This window comes from Xenopus laevis, chromosome 1S (genome assembly GCF_017654675.1).
Source record: "Xenopus laevis strain J_2021 chromosome 1S, Xenopus_laevis_v10.1, whole genome shotgun sequence".
Classification (NCBI taxonomy): Eukaryota; Metazoa; Chordata; class Amphibia; order Anura; family Pipidae; genus Xenopus; species Xenopus laevis.
Genome location: NC_054372.1, coordinates 113716232 through 113728804, shown reverse-complemented (window position 1 = coordinate 113728804; position 12573 = coordinate 113716232). Strand labels below are relative to the sequence as shown.

The window sequence follows — 12573 nt, the reverse complement described above, 5'->3', positions numbered from 1 at the left end:
TCATTAGAAATAAGCTGCCTCTTCTGCATCAGTGCCCTTCCAAGACTGAATGTAGATTGTACCATTGGATAGAGAGAGAGAGAGAGAGAGAGAGAGAGAGAGAGAGAGAGAGAGAGAGAGAGAGAGAGAGAGAGAGAGAGAGAGAAGGATATATAGATAGATAGATAGATAGATAGATAGATAGATAGATAGATAGATTCATTGTTTGAGATAAGAGCAAATTTTTACGAACAGTAGTAAACAGGGCCCTAAAATATATCCATAATAAATCAATTTTTTTGTTTTTAAAAAAACAATGTTTTTGTTAAGAAACCTTTACACAGCACCCTACAGATAACTTAATTTTCCTATTTCAAGACTAAATATTTTTTATACAGATCTTATGGTTATACCTTTCATCTATATGCATACAAGTAAATCTATGGGTGTTTAGTTAGCACATATGGTGGACTGCTCTGTGGGCATTAGGCAAGTAGAAGTTAATTGTGGGCGCAGGTTGGATGTGGGTCTTGGGTCAGTACGTCAAGGGGGGAGCTGGTAAAACATTTTTCCTCTACTTTTCTCAAGCCATCTTTTATGCCACTCTTTCAGCCCTCCATTCACCCTCAGATAATGTCAATGATTATGTCCATTTGTGTCAGGCTGTAAGTAATAGGTCAGGCTGTGGGTACAGCTAAAGTGAGTAGTGAGGCAGATCTACCCAGTTATACCTACTATGTGGAGTAATTATGTTGGCATTCCTTTAATCCAACTGTGCTTATGAAGCCCAAAATGGGGCTAATTTATAAACACTGGGCAAATTTGCTCATGGCCAGTAAGCCATGGCAACCAATCAGATGATTGCTTTAAGTGTTAAATATGCAGCTGACTGATAAAAGCTAATCACTGATTGGTTGCTAAGAGTTACTGCCCAGGTGCAATTTTGCCCAGTGCTTATTAATGACCCCCATTGAATTGATTTCATAATCATTAATAATACATATACACACTACTACCCTGGACAGTTTTACATGTCAACTCTTACAAAAATCTGCAGTCTAGGAGAACCCAGCATAAAATGTGTGCGATATGCAAGCCAGATCTGCTCTAGGACTAGGTCCATTTGCAACATGCTCACACATATGGTGTGCACCAGAGAGAGATCACTTGTAAACCAAGTAAATGACTCACTGCAACTGAACTAAATACAGTATATACCGCACCAGAACTAGTTGTCTTTAATTTTCCTCAGTGCAAGGTGCACTGTCATAATTACACCTACATTGTAATTCCATTTGATAGTATTTCAGTCAGATAAAAGGTGTGCATTTCAAACTGTCCTATCTTATAAGGGTAGGACTACATAGACGTTTTCTGCACGATCCGACGCGCTGCAACAAAACGCCTACAACAGTTGTGTCACGTCGGATCAACGCCGCGACTTCATCCGTCATTTCTATCTCTTACCTTATTTCTGTCGCCTGCGAGCCTTTCAAATAAAGTATACTTTGTTTTGTAATTCTTGGACACTGCTTGTATATCTATAATTACTTTCAAAAAGAAAAAAGCTGTACGGTGGCTAGTCCAAGGTTTGATTCCAGTCAGGCCACTATCTACCAGGTGTCTGTATGTTCTCTCCATACTTTTTACAGTCAGGCCACTATGTGCTAGGTACTCTGGGTTTCTTTCAGGCCCGGATTTGTGGAGAGGCCACATAGGCCCGGGCCTAGGGCGGCACATTTTTGGGGGCGGCATGCCGCCCAGCCGCCTGTGCTCCCCAGTGCTCCGGCCCTCGCACGCTGGCGCTTTTGCGCACGGCCTAAGGGCGCCCGCCCAGCGAATCCGGCGCTGGTTCCTTTCACACTCCAAAAACATACAAGCAGGTTAATTGACTCCCCATAGTATGTGTGAATATGTTAAGGATTTGGATTGTTAGCTTCTCTGGTGCAGGGACCAATGTTCTCTCTAAGGTGTGCACTCATTGGCGCGCACAAAACAAATTGTGGTGCGCACAAATAATTTTGGTGTTGTATTTATTTTATTTTAGTTAGTTTTATTTTTACGCACATACCCGAGAAAGATTTAGAGGGAACATTGGCAGGGACTGCTGTGAATGATATGCATCACGATTGAACATGTCAGCGCTATACAAATAAAAGAATTACGACAGTAAATAAAAAATTTTACCACACCACAAAACTACATAAAAATATGATAATAATTATAATATAATAATAATAATACCACATTGTTTGCTATCATAAGGAACCCTTATTAAGAATTTTTGAATGCAAAATGTTCATTCTTTATTGAGATAGAAATTATAAAGAGGCCACAGCGTGACAGGTCATACCACAGCAGGATGAATACTGCCTTCCAGTGTCTACCCATTCCGTTATAATATACTATGAGGTCTATCACTTGGTAATGAATTGATGGCTAACTGCACAAGTCTGATTATAACCGCAAGTTACTTTGGACAGGTCTTCGTTCTGTGTGTAAAGTCCTGCCAAAATTTCTGTTCCATAGCTGTGCTGTAAATATAAACGAGCCAGGAAAAAAGAATGCTAGTCAGGGTGAATGGAAGCAGTATGCAATGAAAATTCAGCTCACACAAGAGCGCTCCAGCTGGTGTGAACTGCACAGAGGTCTGAGGACTGACAGCCAAAAAAGCTAAATATAAATAAAGAAAAGAGTGCATGTTTAGGGCCACTGCCTGTTTGTGGTTTTCTGCCTTGTCTGGTGACAGAAGCACTGCATGTCACTCAAGTATGTGATTTTATTATGCGCTGTAGAATGATGAAAGAAATTCAGATTAGGCCTATGTTACCCTACACAAAATGCAAAAGGTACGTCAGGTCAAGTCCAGTATGAAATAATCACCTTTGCCCTGTCCTCATTTTAGGAACGCTGAAGCCCGGCCCAATGGATCAAATGGAGTGGGGTGTAACTGGGAACAAAATCAGCCAGCTGCTGTAATTCTCCTATGCCTTCCAAGCACAGTTTATACAGGGACAAGGCAAGAGGCGGCTTAGACTTTTATGAATTCCTGTATTAACCAGTTCAATGTATGGCTGTAGTTTGCTTTCTCGGGCTATTGCAAAAGCATTGCCTTTTTAGTACGCAATATTTGTTGAACAAAAAAAAAATTCAACACATTCATTAAAACAATAGGAGGACTGTTCTTGGAGAAGCAGCTCCTTCAGTTAACTCATTAGTTGCAGGGACGATCACAATGCATGATCATTTTTATGGCTCTTTGAGTGTGATACTTTCACATAGTTTATACTATGTTTATATGACCACTGTGTATATTGGGGAAGCAGTGCTGGTGCTCCTAATGAGGGGTTTTAAGTGTCTTTTTTAATGCAGCATGTCCTTGAAACAGCAGGTTTTATTTTTCTTTAACATTTCTCCAAGTTTAGTAGTGTAACAACTGCATATAAATTGCTGGTCTGCAGTTAATGGACTGTGTTACTATGAGAAGAGTTGTTGTAGAACTACAAGTATCAGCATCCCTTGACAGCATGTTATAATAGCAAGTGTCCAAGTCTTGCTACCCCACCAATATTAAACCCCACAAGCATGCGCCTAAATTAATATAATGTTTAATATATTTTATAATGCACAAGAATCTCTTTTTGTAATTAAACTAGCTGATTATAAAAAAGGCCAACAGCTATAATGCTGTTGATAATGATAACACTAATGCTATTGATATTGATAATCATTACGCATTCCTTTTTTTCTTTTTTACAGTCATTCATTTTTTGGGGGGGCAGCAGGTAGCTGGAATTTTACCCATTGGTTGCTGGATAGTTAACAAAACTCCCAGTGCAGCTCCAAAAAAGAAAAAAAAAAAGCTAAACGTTTAGTGACTGAGTTGAAACACAGCTCTCATATCTAAGAGGGGGAAGGGAGAGGAAAGTACAGTTCACATCCAAGAGAGAAACTCTGACTTTGGAGGTAGGACTTGTCTGCTTGCCAAAAATAAAAACTGAGAGAAAGAAAGAGAGGGAGAGCAATGGAGAATGAGGAGGGGGGAAGTGCAGCATTAGAATAGCTGCAGACTTTTCATTTTTGTCAGATTTTCTTTATTCGCCATCAGTATTACAATTCTTCTCAAACATGTATTAACCATTATGTTCCAACAGTGCTTCAGCATTTTTCTGCAAGATGGCTGCCTAAACGAATTAAGACAAAGGCAATCTGCAATACCCCCTTCCAAAAAAAACCTTCTAGTCCCTAGTAAGCATTTCCTTGGATTAAACTATACTCATGTAAGGGTTATGATCATGCTTACAGCGGTGCTTTTGCCCAAAATGATACATTAAGACTGAAGCCAAACTTCTAGTGTTATAACCCAAATCTTTCTTTGGCGCCATATTATAGTATGTGCCAACTGCCCCTAATTTCCAGCCACAGTCCCTGTTTTTTAGTCTCTTGGGTATATTTATAAAGCTGAGTAAAACTGTAAACAATAAAGCCACAGTACACCATGTGAAACCCTGTGTATTTTTAAAAGCCATGTAATAATTTTGTGTGTACTTGTAACTGAGTGTATATTTCTGGTGTAAAACAAGGTGTTGGCTTGAATAAAGTTACTTCTGAATCACTTCTGAATGTCATTGCTGCTTACTTTCTTCATTTTAATGTGGGTGACACCAGGTCTGAGGTGGTATAAAATTAGGCATAAATAGCTATATGAGCCTGGAGTAAAATAAAAGTTTTAGCTATTTATATGGGTCACTTCTGTGATTGTGTGACAATATTTTAAGTTTATAGACAACAAAGCAAGACAGTATATCCATGAAAATGATTACCAAACACTGCTGCGTGTGTCACATATTTGTTCTGTTGATTTCTATGAGAAGTTGCCCATTTATAAATAGCAACAGGGCTCATAAATACAGTAGTGCAAATGCATTAGTGAACATGCATAGGTAGCCAATGTTTCATTATTATTGCCAGTATTCCATCCTATATGTGTATATAGAGAGAGAGAGAGAGAGAGAGAGATAGCACTGACGCATGCATCCAGATTGCTTGTCAAACTCATCAGTATGTACAGTATCTCAGTGGCGCTTACAGTCTAATGTCCCTATCAGAACTTCTGTATCAGTTTCAGGCGTTCACCTGCCAGTATGGTAGAAGGCAACCCATGTACACTTGGAAACATTTTTCTTGCAGATGGAGCCTAGGCCAGAATCAAACTCATTGTACTGCAAAATAGCAACACTAACACTGAGGGACACTGCCAACCCAAAATCCCGCAATATTTCAGCATGTGAATATCTAATGTGGTGAGGCCTACCATGACAAAATTACAATAAAGTGAAGCATACTAAAGTAGGCAAAAGCTTTAAGCCATGTGCACTTGTGCAGCAAGCAGGGCAATCATCTTCAGGGGATATTGAATACAACAATGCTAGGCCTGTTGTTTACTGGACCCCAATGGGGCAATGTTTAGAGTTGACACACATTTATTTCTTATACAGGCCTCCAAAGTCCAATAGCAGTCCTGACAAAAAAAATGTCCTGCATTATCCACTTAGTTCTCTGCTTTATGAAGTGCCCAATAATTTTATTCTAAGGGAAAGTATATTTGTACACCCTTTTGCCTTGCTATACCAAAGGTTGTACTTTGAGCCAAAAGTTTTTTCAAGAACTGAAGCTGAATGGCAGTTAGAAAAAGCTGATTTAAATTAAAATATATATTTAAGTTAATATTAATATTTTTTTAAGCAAAAGGATAGGAGAAGATCACAATGCTCCTTCTGGGAAATGTGAGGTTTTTCTAAATGCTTATTAAACCTGACTTGTTTTTTCGCCATTTCCTCAGACAAGGAAGAGGTTAATGCCCTTGCATTCCAGACACCTATATAGAAACCATCTATAAACTGCCCAAATCTCCTCTTTGCTATTACTGTGGATTACAAGACACCGCATAGAAATTACTTGGCAAATATATATATTTTTTTAAACTGAGATTTCTCTGAACATTGGGGTAACTGAGAAAATGTCAAAATTTACTTTTAAATAGAAACAGTGATATTTTATACAACAGAATAGCCTAAATATTCTTGTTTAACCCTTTTAAATAGATGTTGTTGCTGTTCTAAAGAATGTTGATTTCCTGGTATTTGGCATATCAGAAATGCCATTAGTATCAATAGAAAATAACCGTAGCTGATATCTAAGTCCTCACCTGCACCAGCCTATTTTATTAGATATAGATTTACTTGTCCCTGAAGGCCACAACTAAACGAAGAAATTCATGCTGCTAATAATGTTACTGTCATTACTGAGCACTCTGCCTGAGTTATAAATTTCCTGCCCATTTAGAAATCTGAGTCTGTGTACATTCCCTTAGGCTGAGCCTGCCCCTCAGATGAATGGGGTAATTGACTGAACTAGGAATAAGTGGGAGGATTTTTGAAACCACAGGATATTCACGACAAGCACTCTGCAACAGAAGACAAACCATACTCATTTTTTACCTTGTCCTCAATGTTGATGTCACTAATCTATAAAAAGAGGCTTCATTTATATTGGGCTGGAGTCCTGGAATGCCTTTTACAGGAACATCTGTTTTTAAAATTTGCACGTTTTATGCATGCAATATATACACGTATGCTTTGTGTATATAAGTACATTTGTTTGGGAAAAATTTGCGAAATAGAGCATGCGGCAAAAAAATAAATAAATAGCATATATAATATATATATATATATTTTATATTATATTTTTTTTGGGGGGGTTGCATACGCTGTTAAGATATATAGATATATATTAACATATATACAGGTATTGAGAGCCATTATTCGGAAACCCATTATCTAGAGAGCTCCGAATTATGGAAAGGCTGTCTCCCTTAGACTACATTATATTCAAATATTCCACATTTTTGAAAATGATTTACTTTTTCTCTGTAATAATAAACTAGTACCTTGTACTTGATCCAAACTAAGATAGACTTAATCCTTATTGGATGCAAAACTAGCATTGGGTTTTTTTAACGTTTACATGATTTTCTACAAATTACAGAAAGATCCGTTATCTGGAAAATCCCAGACCCAAACAAGGTGAGCAGATTTAATATTTCCATTGTATTAAACTGTTGAGGTATTTAAGTTGGTTTGTAGGCCTGGAGAGTTAAAGGGTTGTGGTTATGCCTCATAATGAAAGGTAGAAGGTAGCAGATGTGCACACCAAAAGACCAAATGGTTGGTGCTCACTGCAGGAATGTCACTCATCTCTCATTTGTGAAAAATGTAAGTCATATTAAGACTTACCCATAAATCCATATGCCTCCTCTTCCCCTTTGGATAACACAGCACCTCCCAGCACATGATTAAACACTTTAGGGGCCCCTAACAATAATCTTCAAATGCTAACCAACCCCCAGAACAAATACCAGGTTTATGTTCCACAGGCTGAGCAGGGCACACACAGGTAGAGAATGGCACACACAGGGAGTATAGGGCAGGGAGAGTATGGCACACACAGGGAGCATAGGGCAGGCAGAGTATGGCACACCACAGAGAATAGGGCTGGCATAGTATGGCACAACCAAGGAGAATATGGCAGGCATAGAATGGCACATCTAGAGAGCATAGGGCAGGCAGTGTATGGCACACACAGGAGCAGGAGACAGGGAAACCTATCAGGACCACTCTAAGATGTGCTACATACAGTGACACAATGCTGGTGCCCCTTCAGCAGAGTGTGAACAGGTAAACAAATGGGCAATTTCAGTCTGGGTCTTAGGTGTGAGCAGTACAGGGCTTTATGGGTGTGAACAATAAAGGTGTTACAGGTGTGAACAATGGAGGGGGGATTACATTCAGATGTGTGACCAATACAGGGGATTACAGTCTGAATTTGTGGTTTAAACAATGCAGGGGACAGTTAATCTCTGTAGAGATACCTTTCAAAGTTTAGACATGGTAAATAGACACAGCAGGCAGACTTTCATGTGGGGGGCCACACAATAGGGGTCCATGGGCCGTCAGTTGGACAGCCCTGATGTAGCCCATTTATATCATTTGGGTTTCACTGGAAATGTACATTATGCAAAGCACAAATATCTGTAACCAGTATAAGCAACAACGTATAAAGTAACAATTCTATCTGATTATTAAACAAGGAAGCATTTTGTCAGTACAGTATATTCAAAATTGCTCACTTAGGCACATATAACATGCACATTATTTTTTAATGAACCACCATAAGAAAGAAAAAAAACAAAAAAGTTTTAAATATGTTCACCTCCCTCCCCTGCTGCTGCCCTCCCAGTCACTTTCAGTCTCAGCTAAAAAAAGCTGAATAAGGCAGATCACTGCAAAGAAAGCCACTCTTAATCTTGTGTGTTTTGGCGCCTTTTCCCTGCCAGCTACTGTACTTAAAAAAAATGGAGATCTTGTCTGTCCTGTCTCAAGTTCAATGGCAGCCCCCTCTGAGCAGCAGCAGCAGTAGAGGGAGGGGAGGAGAAGAGAGAGGGGGTATGCATGTTTAGTGCACTAATAATAATTCAGATCACGCCACCTCAGCTCCCTGTGTCAAAGTAATGTGTCCCAACCCCTCCAACATGAGCGCTGCAAGCAACTCACAAACATATGCACAGGAATGAATGCATGTAACCAAACTAAGCTCCTTTTTTACCTGAGGGAAATGTTGAACAAATATACTTTTCTATGCACTTTTTTATTAGTTTAACATCTGCACATACTCATTTAAAGGAAACTTTACGACAACTTCACTGAATTATTATATAGGGGTTTCAGATTTCAAGTTAATTTAGTCAGAAAGGGCATGCTTGGAGCAGTAATACACAACTGTATAGCTGCACAATTAGATATATTTAAACTGTGAACAGTCAGATAACACTTAATAGAATTGTCTCTTTATTCTATACAGAGTAAAATACACCAGTAGCATACTCTTAAACCATCTAGATAAAAGCCTTTATCTAAATTAAAAGCACTTGGCAGTTCTCCTACAAGCCACTGGACAAGTTGTAGACCTCCATAGGATAGTATTGAGCCCCCAGTCTGCCATGTATAACCTCATAAATGTAATATAGTCTCGAACATTATACATATATAATGCATTACATAAAACAAATTATATTGAAAAAATGTTACAATACCAATGGCATATGCTGGACCAGAATACCACCACTCTTTGGAAAATATGTGCACTGGGAAGTCTTCTAGTACAGCATTCGAAATGTGTAGTTTCGAGATGTATAAATAATTTAAATCGACATTCGCTGATATAGTTGTAGATATAGTCTATAATTGGGTTTAACAATTATCTAGTTCAAATAGTGGATTGATTTCCCCACTGATTTAGAAAGTCATATTATATTACACGTTTTGGAGCATAGAGATAACTTCCTACTCAAAATTTGGGTTAAAAATTTGGCACTTTCAGAAAAAAATGCTCTTATATGAGAGCTGTGTCTGATTAACTGCTGCACAATGTTTTTATATATTTTTGTCTCATACAGTGTTACAAGTTTTATTCTTTTTATAGTATGAGGTACAAGGTCTCATTTACAAAACAAGCCTTGAAAAGCAAAATAAAAATATTATGTGCAATTTGCCTTTTTTACTCCTACATTGCAGCAGTTTTTATCCAGAAATACAGTGTTACCGTGTCTGTTTAAAAACTGCCTAATTGTGGTGCTTATACTTTTGTGACAGCATGTGTCTGCACAATTTTAGGCACAGCACCGGTGCAAGGCACAAGATAGTTTAGACACCTTCATACCCTTTAACTAAACAAAAAAAAAAACAGAGCAAGTATTTCTAAAACTTGCTGGAAAACAGCAACACTGATCTCAAAACAATACACTTCTGCAATCAGTGTGCTGTGTAATGCTCTGAATGTAGCAACGAGTGTATGTAAAGGAATGTGGTTAAACATTATTGTTCAAGGAAGGGCAAGCAAAGCACACTATTTACATACATCACATTGCTACCTGCAGTGCAACACAAATAGTTTTTATTGTTAAGATTATATAGTGTTTTCGTGTAGTTTACTACAGCTCCCAGCATTCTCTGCCATCCACTGGACTGTACCAGAGATGTTAATCCAAAGCTGATCCTGAATAAAAAAAACACCCAAAATACCTTTCAGCTGTTGCTAAACAAATTGGGAATTGTAGTCGCTACAACAACTGGTAAGCCACAGGTGGACATCCCACTACCAAATGAAACATACCAAACAGGCATAGATTATGAAAAACCATACTAGTACTATCATTCATATGAACCGAGACTAAGTGCACAGACAATAAATCATGTCTCCAAATTAGGCAGGCTCCATAACTAATATTTCTGACATACACAGCCTGTAGGGGGCATGGAATATTTGGAATATTAATGTATGCAGGGCCATGGGAACAGGAAATAGCGGACATAAGTCAATGAATCCAGATGTAGCACATCGGGAATAATCAGCATATTGTGCAATATCAGTACAGATCAGGTTAAATACTGCCTGTAACCACTAAATACAACCAATTACATTTTAAATTATTTGCCCATTATTCAGAATACTAGGGTTCCCAGCTCTAGTAAACAAATATAACAGGGCAATGAGTCAAAAACCCAAGAAACAGCCTAGTATAGCTGAATGGAATGGCCTAGGTATTATCAAACTCCACCTTACCTGTTATTGCTAAGCACTTAAAAGGCCAGCAGATCTGCTATTCAAAAGGTTAAACAAGGTAGGTAAGCTTTGGTTAAACAAGGATGCCGATTTGTAAGGTCATGCAGAAAGCAGTCATTCACCTATGAAAACAAAACCCTTTCATCCCAAGAAACACTGCATTCCCGCAACCAATTTAGAGAGTAGGGCGAGCCTGCTGCCAATACTGCAACCTTGAAGAAGAGACAAGCAAGGATGAATGCATGCTTAATAAAATTCACATTTCCTCAAGGATCCCTGGGAAATTAGTGAAATGCAAATTGGGGGAAAGACTGTAACAAGCAGAGAGGAAACTCAGCTGCAGGAAAATAATCTTTAAAAAAAAAAGTGATTAAGTTACAATGTATACCAAAGTTACATCTGCAGTTATCCATGGCAGAGTCCAGCTGCTTGTTGTCTGCCGGAAAGAGTAGATTAAAAAAAAAGATTGCAGCAGGAGATGTGCCAAGTTCAGCAGTGTTGGGCGCAAGCTACATCCATGATTGCTGGCACAGAAATGTGACCCACATCCAGATGCTGCCAAAAAAAAAAAGACAAACAAGAGGCATTCCTAGCTCATCAGACAAGAAGGCATGCCACTAAAGAAGGAATGCCTAACATGTGTCCCCACTAACAGCAACAGCAGTTTAGCCATGGCTACACAAAAGGAATGAAGAGGTTAATGTAGGGATATGAAGACATTCCACTACTGACAGACAACAGCATGATGAGAAAATTCAGCCTGCACCAGATCCCTGCCATATCGAAGACACCACAGTAGCGGGTAGCCCCCATTCTTTCAGCCACCAGCAACCCCCCCCCAAATCAAACATCTGCATTATTCTTTTTGGGAACCACCCAGGAAAGCCCAATAGTAAAGTAACACATATATGGCTATATAGATATCTATGAAGTACAAAAGGCACATACCATTGCACTGTACTGCATTAACTGAATTGGGATCCTGTAATCTTTACACAGCCCTGGGCTCGGTGGCTTCACATTTCCTAGGTGACACAGCTAATGTCTCTGGATTTTGGGGATTTGGTTTTGTTGTGTTCTAGCTAAATTCCCAACAGTGGATATCAGTCATATATGGTTTGACTTGTTTGTTTGTTCATAGACTGCTGTTTTGTAAATAACACACGTGGGTGGGTGGGAATGTTGCAAATAAATCCCCCCCCCCCACCAAAAGAATGAAGCACGAGCTGGCAGAGGCTAGGGAGGTCAAGTCAAAGGGCAGCAGCCTGCAGAGAAGCCCTGAGTGATACTGCTGCTTTCCTTTCCAATCCTGCTGCTGGCTCTGGAAGTTGCACTCCTGGAAGGGTGGCTGTGCAGGGCTGACTTGAATGCGGTCCAGGAGAGGCTGATCCCGACTTTTTTTTTAGGAGCTGGGCTGGACTCAGAGTGCTGTTGGCAGGGTTTCTCCTCTCTTTCCCCTGTGTCTCTCCCTGGCCCCCTGTCAGTCTGGCTCTGCTCTGCACATCAGGCAGCTCATACCAGAGCCGGCTCTGCACTTGGACGAGTTCCACCACTTGCTGATTGGACGGGAAAGCGGCGGCTCCCTATTCACCCTTCCCTTTTCTTCTCCCCTCCTCCCTCTCTCCCCTCCACCCTCCAAGCTCCAGCTGTCACAGCCCTCCCATCTCTCCCTGCAAGTACTCCCCACTCTCTGCCTCCTTGTACAGTCACTCCCCTCGTGCAAATATTGCATGCCTCGACTCTGTTTGCACTCCTCCATCCCTATTCCTATTCTGATCACCTTTTCCCTTTGTCTTGCACCCCCCTCTCTCTGCTTCCATTCCTATGCCCTCTGCCCACATGGCAGCACATGCCTAGAGCTCCAAGTGGATTTCTGAGCAGCAATGCACATGCCAACACTTCAGCTGCTGCAGA

General features: G+C 39.8%; 1 protein-coding gene across 1 annotated transcript in view; it reads right to left on the bottom strand.

Moving 5' to 3' along the window:
* The window catches only part of nfia.S (nuclear factor I/A S homeolog), a 184171-nt gene extending 171928 nt beyond the window's left edge, over window positions 1-12243 (bottom strand). Inside the window, exon 1 of the mRNA XM_018243802.2 lies at window positions 11608-12243. Within this exon, the coding sequence (XP_018099291.1) occupies window positions 11608-11625 (18 nt within the window). The 5' untranslated portion in view covers window positions 11626-12243. The remainder of the gene's footprint in view (window positions 1-11607) is intronic.
* Window positions 12244-12573: the final 330 nt, after the last annotated feature.